At 40.6% G+C, this 26046-nt stretch overlaps 1 protein-coding gene across 1 annotated transcript in view; it reads left to right on the top strand.

Moving 5' to 3' along the window:
* The window catches only part of LOC144019391 (dynein axonemal heavy chain 10-like), a 33320-nt gene that overhangs the window by 5770 nt on the left and 1504 nt on the right, over positions 1-26046 (top strand). The window contains exons 9-73 of the mRNA XM_077522417.1: positions 1-70; positions 227-379; positions 458-627; positions 707-858; positions 941-1105; positions 1187-1394; positions 1485-1641; positions 3765-4241; positions 4336-4494; positions 4571-4687; positions 4778-4880; positions 4973-5151; positions 5713-5924; positions 7110-7266; positions 7354-7587; positions 7663-7785; positions 7867-8100; positions 8610-8833; positions 8907-9176; positions 9271-9454; positions 9524-9658; positions 9742-9894; positions 9988-10176; positions 10289-10435; positions 11386-11577; positions 11644-11762; positions 11848-12006; positions 12134-12269; positions 12337-12459; positions 12539-12670; positions 12789-13005; positions 13217-13336; positions 13942-14087; positions 14162-14314; positions 15128-15388; positions 15464-15636; positions 15749-15842; positions 15954-16121; positions 16192-16380; positions 17836-18007; positions 18109-18312; positions 18409-18489; positions 19319-19516; positions 19585-19746; positions 19849-20023; positions 20147-20328; positions 20456-20592; positions 20660-20877; positions 20957-21178; positions 21268-21415; positions 21536-21815; positions 21893-22122; positions 22223-22496; positions 22573-22677; positions 22767-22921; positions 23009-23163; positions 23266-23446; positions 23721-23921; positions 24031-24240; positions 24313-24408; positions 24474-24645; positions 24734-24865; positions 24954-25165; positions 25238-25405; positions 25476-25656. The exon at positions 1-70 is cut by the window's left edge and continues 107 nt beyond it. Coding sequence (XP_077378543.1) covers positions 1-70; positions 227-379; positions 458-627; positions 707-858; positions 941-1105; positions 1187-1394; positions 1485-1641; positions 3765-4241; positions 4336-4494; positions 4571-4687; positions 4778-4880; positions 4973-5151; positions 5713-5924; positions 7110-7266; positions 7354-7587; positions 7663-7785; positions 7867-8100; positions 8610-8833; positions 8907-9176; positions 9271-9454; positions 9524-9658; positions 9742-9894; positions 9988-10176; positions 10289-10435; positions 11386-11577; positions 11644-11762; positions 11848-12006; positions 12134-12269; positions 12337-12459; positions 12539-12670; positions 12789-13005; positions 13217-13336; positions 13942-14087; positions 14162-14314; positions 15128-15388; positions 15464-15636; positions 15749-15842; positions 15954-16121; positions 16192-16380; positions 17836-18007; positions 18109-18312; positions 18409-18489; positions 19319-19516; positions 19585-19746; positions 19849-20023; positions 20147-20328; positions 20456-20592; positions 20660-20877; positions 20957-21178; positions 21268-21415; positions 21536-21815; positions 21893-22122; positions 22223-22496; positions 22573-22677; positions 22767-22921; positions 23009-23163; positions 23266-23446; positions 23721-23921; positions 24031-24240; positions 24313-24408; positions 24474-24645; positions 24734-24865; positions 24954-25165; positions 25238-25405; positions 25476-25656 — 11405 coding nt within the window. The remainder of the gene's footprint in view (positions 71-226; positions 380-457; positions 628-706; positions 859-940; positions 1106-1186; positions 1395-1484; positions 1642-3764; positions 4242-4335; positions 4495-4570; positions 4688-4777; positions 4881-4972; positions 5152-5712; positions 5925-7109; positions 7267-7353; positions 7588-7662; positions 7786-7866; positions 8101-8609; positions 8834-8906; positions 9177-9270; positions 9455-9523; positions 9659-9741; positions 9895-9987; positions 10177-10288; positions 10436-11385; positions 11578-11643; positions 11763-11847; positions 12007-12133; positions 12270-12336; positions 12460-12538; positions 12671-12788; positions 13006-13216; positions 13337-13941; positions 14088-14161; positions 14315-15127; positions 15389-15463; positions 15637-15748; positions 15843-15953; positions 16122-16191; positions 16381-17835; positions 18008-18108; positions 18313-18408; positions 18490-19318; positions 19517-19584; positions 19747-19848; positions 20024-20146; positions 20329-20455; positions 20593-20659; positions 20878-20956; positions 21179-21267; positions 21416-21535; positions 21816-21892; positions 22123-22222; positions 22497-22572; positions 22678-22766; positions 22922-23008; positions 23164-23265; positions 23447-23720; positions 23922-24030; positions 24241-24312; positions 24409-24473; positions 24646-24733; positions 24866-24953; positions 25166-25237; positions 25406-25475; positions 25657-26046) is intronic.

Raw genomic sequence — 26046 nt, 5'->3', positions numbered from 1 at the left:
GCGCATAAAAGGTGGCATGCTTCCTCTCCTGACAATGCCAAATTTATTGGAAAGTGAAATGGGCTTATTGGTGAGTAACTATACTGGTTCACAACGGTCCTTCTCAAGTAGGGGCCTGGGGGGGGGTCAGGTTATGCCAGGGGGATCAGAACCACCTGTGTATATACACGTACAAGAATTATCTGAAGAGCTGTGTGATATTTTTTGCTTTGTGAATTTTACTAAGGCAAAGAACAAATACCTGGAAATGGCAAAAAAAATTAGCGAGTATGGTGTTAAGAAGTATAAGTTATGGCTGGCTGACACCGAACGCAACTTGCCATTGTTCTTGAGAAAACCTGTCTTGATCATAATTTCGAAGGAAACCCAACAAGAGACGGTATGTATTGGCAAAAACGAGCCAAATTCTACAGATTTTCCATGAATTAAGCGTTTTTTTTCCTTACTAATTTTTAAGGCCGTTCCAGCCAAACCTGACGTCAAGGGACAGAGAGATAGGCGATACCGTGTTAACTTTCCACCAGAGATCATGACAATAATTGCAGAGACAAAAAACCTGAGTTCAATGTCCTTCTCCGTGCCCGAGGTAGCTCGAAACGTGACTCTACAGGAGGCCAACTTTATAAGGTAGACATATTCACCAAGGGCAAGAACACTCGACATGAACACACACCACTTTAACCTCTGCATTTTGCATTGGGTTTAGGTACAATGATGAACTGCGCAGGCTTGTCAACCGCTACAACTCTACAATTGATAGTCTGAGTGATGCAAAGATCGCCATGTTGTCTCAAAACATAAAAAAGGTAGAGACAGTGTTATTTCCAGGATGTAAAAGACTGAACTGGAACTCCTTGGGTATGATGCTAAAATATGTCTATGATTTCATCCATGTGATTTCCCAATAGGATGAGACTACTGTTTGTATGTTTAAATTTAGCAATTTCAGATTTCATCAATAATGGCTACCCAGAGCTCTCAAAGTTTGAGACAGTTGTCAGTCAAATACAGAACAACGAGCTTGATATTGAAAATAAGTTGCAATCCATAATGACGGCAGATCTCTTGAAATGTCCAGCGCCAGATAAGGCAGAACTTTTACCAAGTATGTTGTATAAAATCATGTTTTCATAAAATGTCATCAGTCATAGGGTTTTCAGTCGTACACTTTTTTTTTTTTCTTCAGGTATCCGGGAGTTTTATGAATGTATGGATCGGGAAAGGATCAAGACAGTAAATTTGTTGAGAAGCAAATACGCTGACATTGGACCTGTCATCTGTAAGGTGGAACGCTTGATCATGGAATCAAACACTGGCAAGTGCAGCAGTATGGCAAGTTATTATGCAGCCTGGGAACGCAAGGTGCACACTGCTCTCATAAACATGGTGGTGAGGTAATATCCAGTGAGCTGTAACAAATATGCCGAATATTGAACAAGACTATGGCAGGTGCCTGATTATTATACTGTTGATTTCCTGTTTAGGAACATCAAGGCTTTCAATGTTGTGCTGATGGGGAACACACCTCTCTTCCGTGTTGATGCCATCCTTTCCCCACCTAAAATTTTGTTGCAGCCCAAGACCAATGAGATCTCCCGGACACTTCTACAGTGTATCAGAGAGTGTGTCGAGAGCACCAAAGTAGGAGCATTATTTCCTCTTCTCTGAACCGCTGCATATTCTAGATCAGTGGTTCTTAACCTGGGTTCAATTGAACCCCAGAGGTTCGGTGAGTCAATCTCAAGGGTTCGGCAGAGGTTAAGAGTAAGACACACGCCCGACTCATATGATTCATGATGATACGCCCCACTTGTCCATCATTGGCTGCAGTACGGGTGTGCTCAAAAAATCGATACGGCAATATATCGTTGCGGGCCTCATTACAATACACGTATCGATACGCAGGCGTCAGAATCGATATTGCTTGTTAACTTTAAATAGGCATTAACGTTTGCTTTTGCATCTTGCATTGTACCTAAAAAATAAAAACCAGCAGCGTCATTGAAGTTAATTGCCTTCAATTAATGCAAAAATATCTCACCAGTGATTGGACACTGTGTCTTGCTAAGACAAATGAAAGCAAGGAAGAATGTCAACATTTATTTACTTATAAACTTAACATGGCACGTGTCTTAATGTACCAATTTTTGTATATTTTGTTTACAAACGAAAAAGAATGCGTTACATGAAAAAAGAAGAAGCTGTTTTTATTTCCCCAAATATTTCAAATAAGCACATTTTAGAGCTGTAATTTTAATACTTTAATATTTTTGCTCATATCGGCTCATGCCTATTAATACATTTTCCCGGTGTGTCTGTGAAAGCTGCTCCTTGCTCTGCAGTGCACATTTAGACCAGGCATGCTGCTTGGTGGTAAACCAGAAGAGCTGCTAACAAAAATATTTTTATCAGTCAGCATAACAAACATCTCCTTTAGGTATACATATGACTGTAATTATAAAATGCAAGAAAATTAATGTAATATATCGGGATACGTATCGCCTTGAAGATCAAGTATTGGGATACATATGTATTGCGATACGTATCGTATCGTGACCCCTGTATCGTGATACGTATCGTATCGTGAGGTTGGCGGCAATACCCAGCCCTAGGCTGCAGGTGTTCACTCAACATTAATTGACCTATCTGTGCTACAGGGAATTTGGTGCCCTCGGTAGAGGACTTGTGACATTATGATGATACGGTGTGTGATTTCTTTGTTATTGTAATCCCTTCATTATGGGGTATATGCCACGGAAGAGGCGGGACTGGTTTTTGCACATCAGTTTGTTTCCGGTTCGGTTTGCGACGTGTGGGCTGTGTCAAAAATACTTGTGATTCCGACTTTGTGCCCCTCGGTTGCGCGTTCGCAACCCGGACCGGAAATAAACTGATGTGCAAAATCACATCCCGCCTCTTCCGTGGCATATACCCAATTGTGTCGAGCAAAAAAAAAAAAAAAACGTTGCCCAGTTTGCTAGCTAGAAGGGCAACTGGATATTACTTGATATCTCAACATGTGGTGAAATGCTGTGGTAAGAATAGGAGAGACACACGTTGAGCTGCTGTTGTCTCAAAAAGAAACGTTTATTCTTCCTTTGTGCTCAAATGCTACTCTAGGCCACCAATGCTACTGCACCTTCTAGTGGATGGATGTGCAACAGAAACGGAAACTGCTGTACAATCGACTTGAACATTAATCTCCGAGTTCAGCCTGTCTAATTTCTACATACAGCTGATTTCATGCATGTGCAATATGATTTCACATGTATAACGGAATGTATGGTGTTCCACAGGGTTCAGTTCTGGGGCCTCTGCTGATTTCATTGTATCCTGTCACCTTTGGGTTCCATCTCTATAGTACTCGATAAATATAGAGTTTAGTGATGGGAGTCAGCGTCCTAACTGCATGACTTGCAGTGCCAAGTTGAGCAATTCTAGTCTAGCAAAACTAATGCAACATTTCCTTACTCTGCAAGGAGATGGGGAAAAACAGCACTTTCTGAATTAAAGGTGAAGAGAGCCAGATTTGATGAAAAGGCTACTCTCCCTATTCATTTTGTTCACCAGTAAACCCTATACCTCTGGATTTAATATGAAAAAAAAAAATCATTTTGTTTCAATAAAGAAGGGTTCAGTGAATGCGCATAGGAAACTGGTGGGGTTCAGTACCCCCAACAAGGTTAAGAACCACTGTTTGAGGCGGAAGATTGCCGATTTAATAATTGCCGTGTGACCTGATCCACCTCCGTGTTTGTGTTCAGGAATTTGTGCGTTGGATGAATGGAACCTGCATTGAGTGCCCACCACAACAAATAGACGGCGATGACTTTGTGACTTTTAACTTCTTTGAGGAAGTGTGTCATCATCCTCAAATTAATGAAAATGCCCTTGCTGTGTCCCAGAACATTCAGCAGTTGATGCTTTCTGTAGACCAGTACCTTGTCCACTGGAAACAGTACCAACCTCTATGGGAAAAGAACAATGCCACAGTCTGTGAAAAGTTTGCTGATAAAAACCCATCATGCGTTATGTATGATCAGACGCTGTTGTTCTATGCTCAAATAAATCAGAGGGTGGTACTGGAGTCTCTTTTTAAAAATATACACATCATTCAAGTAAACCTGGAGCCACTGGCCCGCACTGTGCAGGAGACTGCAGAGTCCTGGATCAGTTCACTGGGGAGTTTGCTCAACAAATCAGCCAAAGAAGAACTCTACAACTTGAAAGAAGAATTCATGGTAATTTGTGTGTATGTTTGTGTGTATGTCTCATTTGACTAACTTTGTTACCTATAATAGGTAAAGTTCCTATCTTATGGTGTGTGTTCATCAGGAACTCTCAGAGAAGCTTAAAGAGACTCCTGACACTTTCGACAACTTAAAGAGTGTTCTTGGGACGATCTCAGACATTAGAGACATGTCTTTAAATGTGAAACTCAGCATCACAGATATTCAGGAAAGATACAGAACACTGGCTATGTATAAAGTGCCGGTAATGTGGTTATACATCTTACACGACATCAATGTTTTTACATTCTGCATTTCCTGAGTCTGACCCCTATATGTAGGTTGCAGTAGAGGAAAAGGAACTATTGGAAAATATTAACCAGATATGGAATGACCTGTTTGTAGAATCCAAACGAGTGGATCGGAGTTTAACAAATGTCAAGTTGAAATTTACAGAGGTTAGAACCTACTGCAATTACTTTCACCTCAATCACTAGCAAATGTGCACGTGTCCTTACAATTCTATTGTCACTCTGCTCCACACAAAGACTACCAAGGGGATGACTGAAGACTTTCAGCAGAGTTTGTCCATCTTTGTTGCAAGCTTCAACATGGATGGTCCTGGAGCTGTTGGGGAGGATCTTGATCAAGGTACTGCATTTGAAAGCACGTCTGTAATCCGCACAAAAATAGTCTGTGTATTCTTCAAGAACATTGCATTAGTCACTCTTTTCTTTTAACAGGCCTATCAAGAATGGAACACTATGAAGCAGAACTTGCCAAGGCAGTGGAGGGACGGCAGGACCTCGCTAATGCTGAGAAGCTGTTGGACCTTCCCATCACTGTGTATCCAGAGATTGTCAGCATACAAAAGGACATGAATGGCTTCAGGCTGATTTATGACATCTACCAGGAACAAAAGGTCCGATTTAATGGTTTTCTTTTTAAAAACGTTGATTACACTCAAAATTAGTGATAGACCGATGTGTTTTTTTCAAGGCCGATACCGATACAGATTATTTGTAGTCAAGTAGGCCGATAACCGATATTTCAAGCCGATATTCATTTGCAGTAAAATTGGGCGGGGGGGGGGGGGGGGGGGGGGGTTTAAACTATATATTTCTCACTGAGTAACAAATTCATGCGAATGTAGCTCATTTGGGGTTTTTGTTAGGGTTCGTAAAAACGTTTAAAAAAGATTTTCGCGGTGAAAAATGGTGTGAATATGTTCCAAATGTGTTTACGACAAATAATAACTGACTGCGAACATCTTACAAATCCTGATGAAAACCCCAAATTCGCTACGTTCGCAAGTATTCCCTGCTCAGTGAGCTTTATCGGCCTTCAGATTAAAAAAATGGCCGATGTCGATATTTGTCAAAATGCCAAATATCGGCACCGATAATCGTCCCGGCCGATTATCGGTCTATCCCTACTCAAAATTCGGGCGACCTCATCTGTCAATCTTGATTTTGTTTCACAGGCTGCAAAGAACAAGTGGTCTCAGACCTTATGGGCAGACTTAAATATCCAGTTGCTCCAGGAGGGTGCTGAAGGATTTATCAAAGATATGAAAAAGTTGCCCAAAGATGTGCGATCACTACCTGTGGCTGGCATCTTAGAGGGCAGAATGAAGCAATTCAGAGACTCGCTTCCTCTCCTGTTGGACCTTAAGAATGAAGCCCTCAGAGAAAGGTGAGTGTGCAAGTGGCCCCTGATTCTGAGCGAGGTGATGACAGCTATACATCTTTTATTTTTGTTAATTTCATTTAGGCTGATTATGATGCCCAAAATGGAGTCAGCTCAGCATGGTAGCCATCCAATATCTCATTTTGTCTTTGCCCTTCGACATAGTCGAAGAGAGTGTCATTGATAAATTGACCAGTAAGATTTACATTCTCATTTCCAAGAGGAATTGTGGCATTACTCACTGATTCCTGCTTTGACATTTGAGTGTGATTTGGGACTCACTCAGGGTTTGTTCCGCCGCTAGATAACATATACACCAGTCTACCGGTTGAGGTTTACCAGAACTTATTTGTGGCCATCCAAAAGAATCTCCCCATGTCCTCATTTTTGCATGTTTTGGCTTCATCATCTCTTACCACCCTTTACATCCTTTTCTGCTATTGATTGCTCAGCCAAGTCACCCCAAAAGGACTCTTTTCACCTATTACTAATTGGTTTCAGGTGTTCTATTACCAAATGGGCCAATGATTATCTTCAGACTCAAAGACTTACACTAAAAAGGGTATTTCTAAGCAGAGGGGGATCGTCATGATGTCTTTGTCATTGTAGGCCTAGCACTCAACAACTTGACATTCTGTTTCCTGTTATGTGAACAACTGATCTTTATGATTTGGTTGTTTGAGAGTTTACTTTTCCCCCCCCCACATTCTTTATACAGTATTGTTATGATATGCAGCTGGTCGGACCCCAAAGCGTTTAAGGAGCAACTCAAAGTGTTTATTCCAGTAATATGAACACAACAATAAAAATAAAAAATAAAAAAGTGCAACTATATGGGGAACAAAAAGCTCCACCAAATCTGTAAGAAACTAACTAATAGGGAACTATGGTGCAAGACACAATCAAACAAAAAAAGAACACAAGGGAAACACAAGGCTTCCAGTGATTGGAAGAAAGAGAAGGAGGTTTGCCAGGCAGAACTTAAGGGAACAGGGACAAAAAGCAAAGCATTTCCAACAGGGAGTGGTAGAAAGAGCTCCAATCAACTCTTAAGTAAAGGAAGATGAGTATGCACTCCTAGCTCACCCAGTGTCAACAGATAGAAAAATACAACAAAACTCAAACGGAACGTGACACACAATCCGAGGGAATTAAAACTCACAAAACTAATTCAAATATTTCTTGTAACAGACACTGGAAGGAATTGATGGATCGAACTGGTACAAGCTTTGAGATGAACACAACCACCTTCACGCTAGAAAACATGTTTGCAATGGAGCTTCATAAATATGCCGAAGTCATAGGTGACATTGTTTCTTCAGCTTCGAAAGAGCTTGGTATTGAAAAGGTAGGCCCTTCTCTCTATTGAGGATGTAATAATAGGTAATGTTTTTTTTAAGTGAATGATTACCTATAAATAATATTTGTGTTGCAGGGTGTGAAGGAGGTGGTAGAAACGTGGGGAACCATGCAGTTCAATATAATACCCTACAGTAAAGGTGGCCATCAACAATGTGCCGTCTTGGGTGCAGTCGATGAGATCCTGTTGATTGTGGACAATGATGCAATGAATTTGCAGAGCATGGCAGGGAGCCGTTTTGTTGGACCTTTCCTAAACACCATCCAACAATGGGAGAAAGACCTGTCTCTTATCAGCGAGACTATAGAGGTCAGACAGTGCAGCTCAATCTCTCACAAAATTTTAAGCTGAAGTTTAAAAGTTAATCAAAAATATTTGACACAGGTTTGGTTGCTGGTACAACGCAAATGGATGTACTTGGAGAGCATATTCATTGGCGGTGATATTTCCTCACAGCTACCAGAGGAAGCCAAAAAATTTGACATCATTGACAAAAAGTTTAAAGATGTGAGTGTTTTCTTGTCAAAACATAAATTCAGTTAATGACCAAATTGTTCATGACATACAATTCCTTTTGTGTGTGAGTAGATAATGAATGATGCTCAGGCCAACCCAAACATTAAGCGTTGTTGCGTGATTCCTAACCGGCTAATGGACCTGCAGACCCTCAGTGAGAACCTAGAGAGGTGTCAGAAAAGTCTCAACGACTACTTAGATTCTAAGCGGGATGCATTCCCACGCTTCTTCTTCATATCTGATGATGAACTGCTCAGCATTTTGGGGAGTAGTCACCATGATTGTGTGCAGGAACATATGATAAAGGTAAGAGAAGACAACGTATCACTTAACCTGCACTGTTATAGCCGCTGTTGTTTCTTAAAGGGGAAGTCAAAATAAAAAATCTTGACAATACTGTTTTATGCAGCCCCACTAGTCTAAATACGGTATTTTGGTTAATATTGCATTAGTGGAATATGAGTTAAGCAGCAAAATCCACTAGTTTTTATCAATATCAAGAAGCGGTCATTTTGTCACTTGCTGTTGAGTGAAAATGACATCACAGTTACGCAGATCTCAGGAAACAACCAATCACAGCCCAGCTTCAGAAAACAGGTGAGCTGTGATTGGTCATTGCCTGAGCCCAAAACAACTGTGATGTCATCTTCAATCGACAGATAGTGGCAAAATGGCCGCCTCCTGAGATGGATAAAAACGGAGGTCACATATATTATTGTCAAGAAATGTTTAAGGTTGACTTCCACTTTAAAGGTGTGTGAAATCAGATGCAGAATGAAAAATGTTCCACCTTTTTTTCCACCTTATTCCACAAGATGTATGACAACATTGCATCCCTCCGGTTTGACTCAGAGAGCAGTGGGGAGATATCAGCAGGAGCTATGGTGTCTGCTGAGGGGGAAGTGATGGACTTTCAAAAGCCCGTCCAAATCAAAGGAAGGGTGGAGGAATGGATGACAGGAGTTTTACATGAGATGAGGAGAACTAATCGACTTATCACTAAGGAAGCAATCTTTCGCTACTGTGAAGACAGAGGCAGGTGGGTGTAGATTGGAAGCATGTTTATCGCTGTAAATGAAATCTTTCTCACCACGGGTCTCCTTATCACTCAGGGTGGACTGGATGTTGCTGTTCCAGGGCATGGTGGTACTGGCTACAAATCAAGTGTGGTGGACATGGGAGGTGGAAGATGTTTTTAGCAACTTGAGAAAAGGAGATAAATATGCTCTAAAGAACTATGCGACGAAAATGCATCAGCAGATTGATGAGTTGGTAACACGTTCAACGCAGCCTATGAAGAAAAATGACAGACGAAAGATCAACACCGTCCTTATCATTGATGTGCATGCAAGAGACATTGTAGACAACTTCGTCTTGAACAGGTACAGCTGACATAAATTAGGGCCCTGTTACTATCAACTTTTATGTAGAATCGTTTTCATTTACATGTAAAGTCAAACTTGATCCTCTCTGCAGTATAACAGATGCAAAGGAGTTTGAGTGGGAAAGCCAATTGAGATTCTACTGGGTCCAAGAAGAAGACAATCTTGTTGTGCGTCAGTGCAGCGCAACTTTTAGTTACGGCTATGAATACATGGGGTTGAATGGTCGATTGGTTATCACTCCTCTGACAGACCGGATCTACCTCACAATCACACAGGTTCATAAACATTTACACCACTTTGAACTAACAAACACTTGTTGATGTGCGTATGTATTTGTGGTGAAGGCTCTCTCCATGTTCCTGGGTGGCGCTCCTGCTGGACCAGCTGGTACTGGAAAGACGGAATCCACCAAAGATCTGGCCAAAGCTTTGGGCCTGCTCTGTGTGGTTACCAACTGTGGTGAAGGCATGGACTACATGGTAGCTAATCTGGCAATCAGTTGCGACACTTAGCGATACGCATTATTTTGTGCATTTCCTAAACCTTTACCTTCCATGTGCAGGCTGTGGGGAAGATCCTCTCTGGCCTGGCCCAATGTGGAGCCTGGGGCTGCTTTGACGAATTCAACCGTATTGATGCCTCAGTGCTTTCAGTTATCTCTTCCCAAATCCAAACCATCCGCAATGCTCTCATTCTTTACCTTAAAATATTTAATGTACGTCTTTGAAATGCTATATTGTCATAGTTATTTTTTGTTCACGTGAATATTGCCTTGTCGTACCTTAGCTAATATCATTTTGTACATCAGTTTGAAGGTCACGAGATTACCCTGGATAGCCGAATTGGGATCTTCATCACCATGAACCCAGGCTATGCAGGGCGCACAGAGCTGCCCGAATCAGTCAAAGCTCTCTTCAGGCCCGTCGTGGTGATTGTGCCCGACTTGCAACAAATTTGTGAGATCATGCTCTTTTCTGAGGGATTCCTAATGGCCAAAGTGAATATTTTAATTTTGCCCATATTTATGTCCCAGTTTTTCTAATCAAACTACAACTTTGCACATCGAAGCATTTTATAAATTTGATTCTCTCCTCTTTTGTTTTGTTCAGGTCCTTGCAAAAAAGATGACCGTCCTCTATAAGTTGGCTCGAGAGCAGCTGTCCAAACAGTCTCATTATGACTTTGGCCTGCGAGCTTTGAAATCTGTCCTCGTGATGGCAGGAGAACTGAAGAGAGGCTCGCCAGACATCACTGAGGTACAATCATCATGTAATTTCATTAAGACTGAAATGCAAGGCTGACACATGCACGGCTTTTGGCTACGATCTTTGGAAGGTCCCGCACTGTTCACGCATAGTTCACGACGAGTTCACGAATGCGTGACCATTCGTGTCCAGATCGACACGAACTGGCACGACGAGTTCACGCACAGTTCACGCATAGTTTACGTACTTCTCGCATTTGCACGACGAGTTCGCGCAATTCGGACAATGTTGTGCCGACTTGGGCACGCCATATAAAAAGGGGGCCTCTCCAACCCCTATTCGTGACACTTCGTGACAGTCGTGGCATGGCACGCACTGGCGTGCATCCTTCCCGCATCGTCCCGACGAGTTCACGAATAGTTTGCGCATAGTTCATGACCCGGTCGCGAAATTTTGTCGTGTGTCGTGTGCGTGCCATGTCAACATGGCACACAGTCACGACGGGTTTACGCACACTTCACGCCACTATACGACTAGTTCGCGCACTGGCACGACTCGGGTCATGCCACAAAATCGTGCAAGTGTCAGCTTTGCAAAAGCAAGAAACACAGTATTCTGATTAATGTTGTATTGTGGAATATGAAATAACCAACAAAATTCACCCATTTTGGTCCAATTCAGGGGGCCTAAGAGCTCAGCTTCCGAATGCCACATAACAAAACCCAGACAGTAGTAGAGTAGTCGGTGCGCATAGATGAAATTGTGAAGAACATTTTTGACTTGACTTTACCTTTGAAAAGAATTTCACACTATGTCCCTGAACAACCAAATTATTTCCAAAGAGTTTGTGTCTTGCATGGCAACTTCCTCGAGTGGATTACATGAAATAATTTTATTCTGTTTTCTTTGATTCTTGTATTGTCAAGATTTTATGAAGTAGTCAATGATCAATATGCAACAACATATCTGTATTTTTAAGAGCTTCCCTCCTTTTTCTGTAGGATGTTGTATTGATGCGAGCCTTGAGGGATATGAATCTTCCTAAGTTCATATTTGAGGACGTGCCTCTGTTCCTTGGGCTGATCTCAGACCTGTTTCCAGGGCTGGAATGCCCTCGTGTTCGCTATCCCAACTTCAATGATGCTGTTGAGGAAAACCTGCAAGAAAACAAATGCATCTTGCTGCCTATCCAGGTTCGTGTTATTCAGAAGTAAGTCTTCTGAAACCGTGTCCACACTTAATGTTGTCTGTGGTTTCAGGTGGATAAAGTGGTGCAAATGTATGAGACAATGATGACACGGCACACAACTATGATAGTGGGCCCAACAGGTGGAGGGAAATCGGTTGTAATCAGCACATTATGTCAAGCTCAAACCAAGTTCGTTTTAGTTCAGATATTTCAAACTTTGGTCAGGTTCCTCTGTTGCATACATGTGATACAGTCATCAATATCTCACCACCAGATTGGGATTTCACACCAAATTATATCCTCTGAACCCGAAAGCCGTGAGTGTCATTGAACTGTATGGTATTCTGGACCCTGACACTCGAGACTGGACTGATGGGGTCTTATCCAACATCTTCCGTGACATCAACAAGCCTACTGACAAACAAGAGAGGAGGTAGAACATAAACATTTGATGGACGTTATGGAATACAGTACATCACATGACACGTCACATCTACAGTACCAAGTGTCGATCTAAATGATATTGTAATTTACTGCACAATGAACATATGAACTCACAGATATATCCTGTTTGATGGGGATGTGGATGCGTTGTGGGTTGAGAACATGAATTCGGTAATGGACGACAACAAGCTCCTTACACTGGCTAATGGAGAACGAATTCGTTTACAAGGTCACTGTGCCCTGCTGTTTGAGGTTTGTATGAATTTATGGCAGTCATACCCGCATAAGCTATTTGTTAATAACATTTGAATAATTGCAGGTTGGTGATCTGCAGTATGCTTCCCCTGCGACCGTCTCTCGTTGTGGAATGGTTTATGTGGACCCCAAAAATCTGCGATACACCCCATACTGGCAAAAGTGGTTGACTGACAGACCCGTTAAAGTAGAACATCCTCATTGTATTGGAAAAGTGCTATTCACTCTTTTTGTCATCTTTTAACTTTACTTGTTTTTTTTTGAAGGAACAAGAAGAACTTGACAAACTTTATGAAAAGTACGTGCACGTCTTGATTGACATGATTGTGGAAGGTATTGTTGATGGGAAACAAGGGCAGAAACTGAAAACTGTTGTCCCTCAGACTGATCTAAACATGGTACGATGTGTGATGTTTTCTCCTGAAATATTGGTTGCTTCATTTATGCATGAAAGTTAGTATCACCCGTGATCCAGACAACTGACAGTGATTCAAATTGTATTGTTAATATGTTCAGGTGTCCCAGCTCTGCATGAACCTCGATGCCCTACTTGAAACTGAGAACGAAAGTGCTGACGTGTTGGAGTGTTACTTCCTGGAAGCTCTGTACTGCTCTCTTGGGGCAACATTGGTGGATGATGGAAGAGAGAAATTTGATTTTTTAATCAAAAGGACTGCTTGCTTAACCTCTGTGTGTGATGAAAAAAAATTGGCTGGACCTGGGGAGCTCCCAGGTAAAAGACCAATTTTGACTGGATGCTGCTGCTTTCATTTTTGTTATTTGTATAAACTTTCACAAATAATAAGGGCTTATTAAAATGCCACCCTTGCAAAAGATAGTACTGTGAATTCACTTGTAAATATAATGAAAACATAATTGTGATAGGAAATAAATTGTTTATATGAGTTGGTTCCAGTGTGTTTTAATTGATATCATTCATGCAGGGCACCAGCCAACACTATATGATTTCCATTTTGATGATGCAAAGCAGAAGTGGGTTCCCTGGACTTCCCTGGTCTCCAAATACGTCCACAACCCTGAAATGAAGTTTGCTGATATTCTGGGTAATGTTTCAGTCTGGGTTAATCACAAATTTGATATCTGTTCTAAATGTACAATAAAAATGTACAACATTTTTTTTTCTAAGTTTAATATGCTTGTTAACATAAAAGTGGGAAAAAATGTTCAAACTGATAGAAATATAGCTGCATCTTTTAATCACTGTACAGTAATTATATAATAATTCATAAAATGGAGTTAAAATTAAAAATATGTACTGTACTGTAAAAAGTGAATTTGATGGTTGATCATTTTTCTGCCACTAGATGGCATAATTGCATTTGTAAGACATTGGTGACAGCTCAGTGAATTTTTCTTTTCATATTAAAGGAACTTAACTCAAAATGAACAAACGCAACAGTTAAAATCACCATAGTTCTGTTTCTCCTCACTCTGCCCAATCACCTCACTCCAGTTTTTGAAATTACATTTTTTTTCAATCGATCTACAGTCAGCCTGCTGTCCCCTAAAAACTGGTACTTCAAAGTCAAGGTCCTGAAAAACTAGATTTTCTGGGTTAGATATTCAAAAAGTACTTACAGTAAAAACCCAGACTTAATGATTTTGAAAATTTGGCTCCTTACCTGTCTAATATCTCATCTTGCCCCAGTCCCAACTGTGGACACAACGAGAACCAGCTGGATATTGGCACAGATGGTGAAGATAAAGAGGTCCGTGCTTTTGGTTGGAGACTCTGGAACCTCCAAAACAGCGACCATTAGTAACTTCCTGAAACACCTGAGTGGAGATTCAAATGTGAGTGAAATATTCTGGCAGACTTGACTTAATTCATTGCTGCGGCTGTTATTGATGTTTGTGTTTGCCACCAGATTACTTTGACCATCAACCTTTCATCCAGGACGACATCAATGGACCTACAGAGGAACCTGGAGGCCAACGTTGAGAAAAGAACCAAAGAGATTTACGGTCCTCCAATGGGCAAGAGACTGTTGGTCTATATAGATGACATGAATATGCCAAAGGTATCGAAAATCTATTTTGACTACACACTGTAAAAAAAAAAATAATAATAATAATTTAATAGATTTTACTTTTCATTTTACAGTTTTTTTTGTATTTTAAAAATACCATTTCACTTACAAAAACAAACTAATTTTACATGTCCAAAACAAAACAAAACATATTTGACTGTTAGAATACATATATTAACTGTTAAAATGCGTTCACAAATGTACTGTAATTTCACGGGTATTTGTCTGTTATTTAATGGAATAAACTGTAAAATTAAACTTTAAAATCGTAAAAAAAGTAACATTAAAATGTGTAATTTTACTATAATGTTTTTGTTAATTTACTTATAAAGATGGTAACATTTATTAACATTTATTTTGAAAGCACATCTATAGAGACATGGTGAAAGGAGAAACATTGAGTGGTTGAATAATAAATTTTAAAACCCTGAAAATAAGGCAATATTGAAAATTTTAAAAGATTTTTGACATCTTTTGAAAGATGACTCACATTATTTTGTCTGTCATATACTGTTATTTTACATCAAACACTAATTATTAAACAATATTTTTCCATAAAATGTCATTTAAAACAACTAATAGCATCCAATTTCTGTAAATTTAAGCATTATTATTTGTAATACAATGTTTACTTGCCATATTTCTAGTTAATTTGATCGTTTTAAAATGAGAAAATGTTTTTAATTAAACACATAATAACCCTGAAAATAAGGCAAAATTATAATAAAATTACAGTTAAAAACTTTATTATTTTTTTTTTTTAAATGATTGTCTGTTAATTGGACATGGTTTCTTCCTGTCCAGGTGGACAGCTATGGCACACAGCAGCCAATTGCACTGCTGAAGCTCTTATTGGACCGAGGAGGCATTTATGACCGAGGGAAGGAGCTCACCTATAAAACCCTCAAGGATCTTGGCTTCATTGCCGCCATGGGGATAGCGGGAGGTGGGAGGAACGAAGTGGATACGCGCTTCGTTTCACTCTTCAGTGTCTTCAGTATCCCTTTCCCTGCTGTCGAGTCTCTCCACCTGATCTATGCCTCCATTATTAAAGGCCACACCAAAGTGAGTATCTTTTCATGAAGGCCATGTTGGTCTCAATGCACTTCATGTCAAGTGTAATTAATTTGAATGTTTTAGCAATTTGAAGAGGCAGTACAGAAGGTTTGTGATAAAGTCACCGCCTGCACTCTGGATCTGTACAACAGCCTTGTCAAAGACTTGCCACCTACTCCAGCAAAGTTTCACTACATCTTTAACCTGCGAGACTTATCAAGGGTCTACAATGGCCTAACTCTCACTCAGCCTGAAAGGTCTGCAAAAGCCAATGAATTCTCTCAACAAATGCATTGTGTTATGGTGTGTTCTACGTTGTGTCATTATGTGTTTACATAATGGTTGCTTTACCTTATTTCACAATAACAGATTTTCAACAGTCAATATATTTGTACGGGTTTGGCGAAATGAGTGTCTAAGGATTTTCCACGATAGACTCATTGATGAAAAAGACAAAACCCTGGTAAATCTGTACATAATCAATCAACACAATACAGTAAATCCTAATTATATGTATGACTGAACTTGTCTACATTTAGAAAGTAACATTTATATCATACCTTATCACAAACAGGTTCAGGGTCTTATAAAGAACTTAGTCGAGGAGCATTTTAAGGCTTTTGTAGAGGATGTTATGAGAGACCCAATTCTTTTTGGAGACTACAGGACAGCCCTAAGTGAGTCGGAACCAAGAGTATATGAGGACTTAAATGACTTTGATAATTCTAAAGCTCTGTTTCAGGTATGACAACTGCATCATTTTAAAACTGACTGAAGTTGAAAGACTATGAGACCCACTTTGCATCCTGCAGGAACTTCTCGAGGAATTCAATGATAGAAAGTCGAGGATGAATCTGGTACTGTTTGATGACGCCCTGGAACATCTGACTCGCGTTCACCGCATCATCCGCATTGATCGAGGTCATGCTTTGCTCGTGGGCGTGGGAGGCTCAGGCAAGCAGTCCATCACCAAGCTTGCTGCCTTCACTGCTGACTGTGAGGTTGTCAAACTTTTATTTGTTCAAATTACAATCTCGTAACACATAGCTTTTGAATGGTTTCCATAGTAAATAGCCTATATAATAAGTCAATACAGACCCATTCCAAAAAATTAGAATATTTTGGAAAAGTTGAATCATTTCCATAATTCCATTCAAGTTAAACTTTCATTGATTATGGAGTCAGGGCCCACAGTGTAAACATTTTAAAGTATTAATTTATTTATTTTGACATAATTTGGGTGTTTGAAAATACCATCCATCTTTTTTCCTCCTGCAACACACTGAGAAGTATACATGGTGACGTCTTCACAGTATTGTAATTTTTTGAAATCCTGTTTTTGTGGGTTTTACAAGCTGGAAGCCCAAATTATGTATGTACGTTGGGGTACTGGCACATAGGACAAGAACCCTCTAAAATATAAATGTTTTTGCCAGGCGTTGTGTGTGCAAAATTTCACGAGTATTCATCTAGGTTTAGCAGCACTGATTTTCTTTCCAAACAGCACATCGCCATAGCAACAGTGTGCAACGAAATAAAGCTTTCAATAACTTTTCATCTTAAACATCAAGTTTGAAGATGTTCTGATACATTTTCTAGGAAGACTTTGTTCAAATATGACCTTGATAAAAGGCCAAAATGGTGGCTAATTCCAAAGTAAAGTAGAAAGGCAGACATCCTGTTTAGGTATGTCTTTTTTTTTATGTTTTTTATTTTTATTTTATTTTATTTTTATTTTTTTAATAGGTCTTGTACATACGCCTCCCAATTTTCACAGTTCTATGTGAAACATACAACTAGTAATTCTTTGTTAAATTTTTTAGCCATATCTTGAAAATTGCACAAGAAGTATGTACAATATTGATTGTTCTGCCAGGACCGAGGTGTGTGCAAACTTTCATGGGTTTTTGTCCACATTTAGATGCTCAAAAACAAATTTTTTTCTTTGTGAACGGCGCATAGTCACAGCAACAACGTGCGATGAAATAAGTAAAAATAGTTTTTCATATTAACCCTATTTTAAATGACACGTAACAAGTTTGAACACAATCAGATAAATTCTGTTTGAGTTAGTAAATTCAAAATGGTGGACTTCCTGATAGTTTTAGCATCTGGCTCCAAAAGACGTTGGCTGTGACCTATGCGTCCCAGTTGTTGTAGATCTAGTTGAAACGCACAACTGAGAATGCTCGGATTGTGGGAGGGATAAAGCCAGTCACACAACTAGTGGGTGTTTCCTGGGAACATCTAACGGGTACCTTATCAGAAGGAGTTTCAACTCTCACCTCTGGCAGAACATTGTCTCATGGGGGGACCTTAAGTCAATGGGCAATTGTTCCATGCCTGTTGTGCTCGGTGTGGAAATAAGGTGGTCATTTTGATGGTTATCACAGAGCCCAAGATGGATGGGTGGGTCTTTCAAATCCTAAATGTTGGCTTTTTCATTAATTCCTCAGATTTTTGAGATAACGCTCAGCAGAGGATATTGCGAGTCAACCCTTCGTGACGACTTGAAAACGCTGTACTTGAAACTTGGCATTGAAAATAAGAGTACCGTGTTTCTCTTCACTGATGCTCATGTTGCTGAGGAAGGTTTTTTGGAACTCATCAATAACATGCTTACGTCAGGTTGGACATAATCGTAACTCCGAATGTCATGGTTTACACTAGATTTAGTTCTTGATGAAAGAAGTGACCTGTTGTCCTGTGACCATGCTGCTGTCTGATAGGGATTGTTCCTGCATTGTTTCCTGATGATGAGAAAGAACAAGTTCTCAACCAAACTCGTGAAGAGGCCCTCAGAATGGGATCAGGTCCTTCTAAAGACAGTGTGTGGCAGTATTTTGTCAATAAAAGTGCCAGCAACCTCCACATTGTTTTAGGCATGTCCCCTGTGGGAGATACTCTGAGAACACGATGCAGAAACTTTCCAGGTAAAAGAGAGAAAATTAATAGAATTTAGATATATTTCTTCAATATACTGTGAGAGTGTTCATCCCAATTTATCACCTATTCTGAATATTCTACAGGACTGATGAACAACACTGTAATAGATTGGTTCTTGCCATGGCCTCCACAGGCTCTACTCGCAGTCGCTGAGTCATTTCTTGGTTGGTATTGGACACATTTATAGTGTAGTTAACACATTTCATGCCAATCTGATTTGTATATGCATCCTTTTTTGGTTTCTTTCTACAAAGACCAAATGAGGCACATCAGTTACCAGTACAGCCCGAAAAATGTATTCTTTATCATGTTCATATGGAATCGATGTGCTCAAAGTAAATGAACACAACCCAAGAAATTTGTTAGAAAATCACGAGTTTCCTTTCAGATTTAATATTTCTATGGAATTCTATAAGACAAAAAAGACCAGAGAAAATGCATTGAATCGTCAAATTTTACAAAAATTGTGACACACAACTACCAAAGCTTAATTTTAGTTAAGTGGAGGCTAATTAACAAGATTCTGAAAAATGTTTGTGTGTTCACAGAGATTGATTTAAAAAAATTGTCAAAGGAAGAGCTCTTATTCATGTTGAGCAACGCGTCAACATATGCATCAGTCTTATTAATGAGACTAAGAGCTTCTAAATTCCCATCCCGCTAATAGCATTCTGCTGACGTCCCAAACAAATGCAAGGAAATTCCGATGAGCTGTTAAATTTTCCTAACCTGAGTTAGATATCAAATTGATCCCAAGCAAAGAATGTTCAATCGGAAAATCAGAAATGGAACACAGAGCTTTGGACACAATAAAACTTGCTTCTATTGCAATTATGTGCGTATGTAATGCATTATTGACCTTGTATAGTATAGACAACTATGAGAGTCCATATCAGTAGATGGTAAATGGTGGCTGCCTGACAACTTGAGCAATGGCTTTATTGTAAATGATCTTATTCTTCATGTAATGTTGTGCTTTTGTCAATTGTGCAGGTGAAAGTGAGATGATTCCTAAGGAACACGCTCCGGCTGTTATCGAGCATGTCTGCATGGTCCATAAATCTGTTGGAGACTACAGCCTTCTGTTCCTGCAAAAACTTAGACGCGCTAACTTTGTCACCCCAAAGAACTACTTGGACTTCATTAGCACATATTCTACTCTCTTGCGGGAAAAGGACCAGTCTATTCTGGGTAAGAGGATGGAAAATAACGGAATTCAAGTTTGCAGTGGGAAGGTGACAGTGGGTGATGTTTTCCAGGTCAGTGCAAACATCTTGAAGGGGGGTTGGATAAGTTGAAGGAAGCTAGTGTCCAACTGGATGAGCTGAACATCAAACTAGCAGAGCAGAAGGTGGTTCTTGCTGAAAAGTCGACAGCCTGTGAGACTATGTTGTTAGAGATTGCCTCAAACACCACTGTGGGTCAGTGAAATGCTGCAAAACAAGTACTGTCACAGCTGAAAAACAGCAAACTACTGTACTGTTTCTTAAATTCTTGTGGTAAATGCAGTCTCTTCCTTTTAGCCGAGGAGAAAAAGACGCTGGCAGAAGACAAAGCCAAAGAAATTGAAGAGCAAAACAAAGTGATTGCTGTTGAAAAAGCAGAAGCAGAAACCTCCCTGGCTGAAGCTCTGCCAGCATTAGAAGCAGCTCGCATTGCCTTACAAGACCTTGACAAATCTGATGTCACTGAGATCAGGTAAACTCTCAGTATTACTTGTTGTCCAAATAAACAATTAATCAACATTCTAAAATATAATTGAATGTTGCCCCATCCGTTTATCTGCCTTTTTATCTTTTTTTTTACTATTCCTTCATTTAGATCCTTTGCAAAGCCACCCAAACAGGTGCAGGTGGTGTGTGAGTGTATCCTGGTGCTGTGTAAAAAAAAGGAAATTAGCTGGCAAGCTGCTAAGGCCATGATGTCAGATCCTGGCTTTCTGCGTTCACTGATGGAGATGGACTGTGATGCTATCGGTCCCAACCAGGTCAAGACTGTCAAGGGTAGGTGAACTTCCTGATCAATTAGCGTGTCATAGTATATGAAAATAAAAATGTATATGATGGTAGAATTTGCATCGCTAAGTATGCTGTCTGCTGCAGTGATTTCCTTGAGCGCTCTGCTTCATAGGCTTCCTGAAGAACCTTGGGACCAGCCTTGAAGAAATGCAAGCCATCAGCAAAGCGGGTTCAGGAATGTTCAAATTTGTGGATGCTGTCGTTGGATACTGTGAAGTTGCCAGAGAGATAAAGCCGAAAAGGGACAAAGTAATGTCAATCTAGTAGAGAGAATGATGTCCACAGAAAGAACAGTAACATGACTCGTATTTTGCAGGTAGCCCGTCTCGAAAGAAATTTCTTTCAGAGTAAGAAGGAGCTGGAGCTCATTCAAAGTGAGCTTAGTGATATTCAGAGAGAGCTGAAGGCACTTGGTGACAAATATCAAACTGCTATTGCGGAGAAACAGAAACTGCAACAGGAGGCTGAGCTCATGGAGAGAAGACTGATAGCTGCTGACAAACTTATTTCAGGCTTGAGCTCTGAGAATGTGAGGTGAGATCACAATTTGAACGCTAAACAGCACTCATAAGAGATTTTATTTTATTATTATTTTTGTTGTTTCTTTTTTCAGGTGGACTCAAGATTTAGAGGGGTTGAAGCAGCGGCGTGTGCGTCTCCTCGGAGACTGCCTACTCTCTTCTGCCTTCCTGAGCTACGAGGGAGCCTTCAGCTGGGACTTCAGGAATGAGATGGTGTACGAAACCTGGGTTGACGATGTACAGGATAAAGGCATTCCCTTGAGCCAGCCTTTTAAAGTCGACAACTTACTAACAGATGAGGTGGAAATCAGCAAGTGAGAAGGCACTAATGAACTACATGTTATTGTCTTCATTTTGGCTGGGCATCCCTCTGACCTCCAGGAAATTTGTATTTGGGTTCCAGGTGGGGGTCTGAGGGCTTGCCCCCAGACGAGCTGTCAGTTCAGAATGGAATCCTCACAACAAGAGGCAGTCGTTTCCCCATGTGTATCGACCCTCAGCAGCAAGCCCTCAACTGGATTAAGAAGAAGGAGGCAAGCAACAACCTCAAGGTACAGAAAGTCCTGAATAGTTATGTGTTGCATTGTTGTTGTTCATGGTTTAGAATAGCTACTTTGCACATCATAAGAGAAAGCAAAAAATGTGACTGCCCAACTACCTTTTGTCCACAGATCTCATCTTTCAATGATCCAGACTTCCTGAAACATCTTGAGATGGCCATTAAATATGGATTCCCGTTCCTATTCCAAGATGTAGATGAGTACATTGACCCTGTGATTGACAATGTCCTGGAGAAGAATTTGAAAGGAGCAGAGGGAAGGCAGGTTGTTAGGCTAGGTGACAAAGAGGTGGACTATGATCCCAACTTCAGACTTTACCTCAACACCAAACTGGGGAACCCCAAATTCTCTCCATCCGTGTTTGGAAAAGCTATGGTTATCAATTATACTGGTAAGACAGTTTAGTTTGAAGACCGTGTGCATTCTGTCCTTAGCTAAATCTTGTTTTATCCATCACGTTACATACAGTGACCCTTAAAGGCCTGGAGGACCAGTTGCTCAGCGTTATAATGGGCTTTGAGAAGAAGGAGCTGGAGGAGCAACGTGAGTTTTTGATCCAAGAGACGAGCGACAATAAGAAGCTGCTCAAGAACCTTGGTGACACCCTGCTAAGGGAGCTAGCCACGTCCACGGGCAACATGTTGGATAACACAGAGCTGGTCTACACCTTGGAGGAAACAAAATCAAAATCCAGTGAGGTTAGTTTGCCAAACAATACATATGGGTGGAGAAAAACATTTTGAATGTCAATTTTCAAGTTGGTCATCATATTTATTTGTCTTTCGATGTGATCATCAGGTATTTGAGAAACTTAAGTTGGCTGTGAAAACATCAGTGGACATTGACGTGCTCCGAAACGGGTACCGACCAGCTGCCAAGCGTGGTGCCATCTTATTCTTTGCGCTGACAGAAATGGCTCTGGTAAACAGCATGTACCAGTATTCTCTCGCATCTTATCTGGAGGTCTTTGACTTTTCCCTGCGCAAGTCTCCACCAAATGCAGCTCTTCCAAAAAGACTGAAAAACATCAGGAACAGTCTGACATACAATGTGTATAATTATGGCTGCACAGGTCAGACACATCTATTTTACATTAACTATTCATTTAATTTCGTAGTGTCGCGACGGATGCATCTGTTTACTCGCAGGTCTCTTTGAGAAACACAAGCTTCTTTTTTCATTCAACATGACTATCAAGATTGAGCAGGCAGAAGATCGAGTACCTCAGGAAGAACTGGAGTTTTTCATCAAAGGTGATATACAGAATAACACTTCTTCTGATGTTAGAGTACATGACAATGAGCTTTAGCACTCACAGCAGACTGTCTTTGACTTATACTAGGTAATCTGTCCTTGGAAAAGACCTCACGCCAGAAAACTTGCAACTGGCTACCTGATTCTAGCTGGGAAGATGTGGTGAAACTATCTGAGCTTTTTCCTGGCCAGTTTGACAATTTGCCTGACAGTGTTTGTAGAAATTCATCAGAGTGGCAATCAGTAAGTAGTGGCTACTTATGTATGACATAAATCACCAGCAGTCTTTTACTCTTTTAATCGACTGACTGTTTTTGTGTTTCTTTACAGTGGTATGACCTCGATGCACCAGAACAGGCTCCACTGCCGATGAAATATGATGAGAGGCTGACAGACTTTCAGAAGTTGCTCCTGCTGCGCTGTTTCCGTGTCGATAGAGTCTACAGGGCCATCACAGACTATGTCACTATCACCATGGGCGAGAGGTGTTTCATTTATCCAATCAATTCAATATGAATGTATTTAATTGCAGAAATTAGGGAACATAATTACAGATGAGATTTTTCATGTCACATCTCTCTTCACAGATATGTTCAACCTCCCGTCATCAGTTTTGATGTTATTTATGAACAGAGCACCCAGTACTCCCCCATAGTCTTTATTCTGAGCCCTGGCTCTGACCCCGGTGCTGACCTGATGAAACTGGCTGACAGGACTGGCTTTGGGAGCAAGTTCAAGTTCCTTGCTATGGGCCAAGGGCAGGAGAAGGTACCTTGACTTTATTTCCTATTCCTTGTATCGCTCTCAGATGGACCTTTCATATTGCATATGAAATTGCTGAATGGCTATCTCACAAGTGCTAAACATGATTATGTTATGTTATGATTATGGTTGGACCTCTTTTGGACTGGTGTCATGACTTTAATTGTTTTTCATTCTCAGCTGTAACTTAATAACCGAATTTAAAACGGAAAAGTAAAAAAAAAAAAAAAAAAAAAAAAAGGCAAGGCTGTAAAAGGTCATGTTTTCCACCCCACCCCAGGTTGCATTGCACCTTCTGGAGCTGGCAGCATCTCGTGGTCAGTGGTTGATGCTACAAAACTGCCACCTGCTGGTGAAATGGCTGAAAGATTTGGAGAAGTGCATCGAGAGGGTCACCAAGCCTCACCCCAACTTTCGCCTTTGGTTGACCACCAACCCTATTGATGACTTTCCTATTGGCATTCTTCAAAAGTCTCTTAAGGTGGAATGACTAATTCTTTTCACATTTAGCAATATTACAGTTATTGAAACATAAACTTGGTTAATTGTTACTTTGCCTCTTCTTACATTACACTTGCCATGTACTGCAGGTTGTCACCGAGGCTCCAAATGGTCTCAAGCTCAACATGAGAGCCACCTACTCTAAAATCAGCCACGAGACTATGACTGGATGCCCGCACTCTGCTTTCCGCAGCCTGGTCTATGTGCTGGCTTTCTTCCATGCCGTGGTGCAAGAGAGGCGCAAGTATGGAAAAATTGGATGGAATGTCCCCTATGACTTCAGCGAGTCAGACTTCTTGGTAGGTGGTACTCAGAGCTCTTTAGGACCAATCTGGATTGGATTACCTCAGTGTTGCAACTGTGCTCAACAGGTGTGTTTGGAGATTTTGAACACCTACCTGACCAAAGCTCATGACCAAAAAGAGAGCAACATTCCCTGGGGGAGTATCAAGTACCTCGTAGGCGAGGTTAGTTTGTGAGATTAAAACACATCATGAAACATTTCTACAATTACTATATACACATTTCACAGGTGATGTATGGTGGACGAGTCATCGATAGTTTTGACCGCAGGATCCTGAATGTCTACATGGATGAGTACTTTGGAGATTTCCTCTTTTATGACTTTTGCCGGTTTCACTTCTTCAAAAACAATGATGTCGACTACAAGGTTCCGTCAAATGGACCCAGGACAATATATATCGGTCTGTTATTACCCGCATTGATCTACATTACCTTACTTTTTAATAGTTCGGCCGTCAACATTCATGACTTTTCACCGGCTGGTTACAGACGAGATTGAGTCTCTGCCATTGGCAAACACCCCGGAGGTGATGGGTCTTCATTCCAATGCAGAGATAGGATACTACACACAAGCAGCTAAAGACATGTGGTTGCATCTAATAGACCTGCAACCACAGACAGGTGTGATGGAGCAGTCATCTTCCATTCGCCTCAATTATGTTATATGTGGAGATTTGCCACATAAAAAAAAAACTCTCCACTGCTTCAGGTGAGTCTGGAGGAAGCATCAGCAGGGATGATTACATCACTCAGGTGGCCCAGGACATTCAGAACAAGTTGCCGGCAACATTTGACCTGGACGTTATCCGCAAGAAGTTTGGCACTGAGATCTCCCCGACATCAGTGGTGCTCCTTCAAGAACTGGAACGTTTCAACAAGCTCATTGTCCGCATGAAGCGGTCACTGGCTGAACTGCAGAGGGTGAGCGGGAGTTACACACTGTTCTGTCTTTTTATATCTTTAGTGTTGGTTTTGATTGTCTGCTGTGTATAGGCCTTGGCTGGAGAAGTGGGCATGAGCAGTGAGCTGGACGAAGTCGCCCGAGCCCTTTTCAACGGTCAGATTCCTGCTGTATGGAAGATGTTGGCACCTGACACGCTCAAGTCCCTGGGCAATTGGATGATTCATTTCAAGAGGCGATTTGAGCAGTATAAATCATGGGTGAGAGATGTCATACATGACATAATGTATTTTTTGTTAGAGACTTAATTACAATTTTGTTCATCAAAAGGTGGATTCAGCAGAGCCCAAGGTCATGTGGTTATCAGGACTCCACATCCCAGAATCCTACCTGACTGCCCTAGTTCAAGCCGCGTGCAGAAGAAATGGTTGGCCTCTGGATCTTTCCACTCTTTACACTGAGGTGACCCGCTACCGTGAAGAGGACGAAGTCATTGACAAACCTGAACAGGGTAATGTAGAGAGAAGTGGTATTCAAACTATTGGCCAAATTTGGACCTGTTCATTATTTAGCGGCCTGTGACATTTACTAAAATTAATAACAAACGCGGCCCGCATCATATGATACGCAAGTACTTACATTGGTTGTATCCCTACTAACTTATAATAACAATAACAATAACAATAATAATAATAATAATAATAATAATAATAATAATAATAATAATAATATATTGGTTTTGCATACTGTAGAGCATTTCTATTTACAACTAAAATACTGTATTAACATTTAATTTATGCCACCCCAATGAAAAAAAAAAAGAAAAAAAAGAAGTCATCACTTGTTTTGGTTCTTAATGTGATGCAACGGGTCTCTGCAGCTGCTCAATGCTGGTGCGGAT

Source organism: Festucalex cinctus, chromosome 5 (assembly GCF_051991245.1).
Source record: "Festucalex cinctus isolate MCC-2025b chromosome 5, RoL_Fcin_1.0, whole genome shotgun sequence".
NCBI lineage: Eukaryota > Metazoa > Chordata > Actinopteri > Syngnathiformes > Syngnathidae > Festucalex > Festucalex cinctus.
This window is presented reverse-complemented; position numbering and strand designations above follow the sequence as displayed.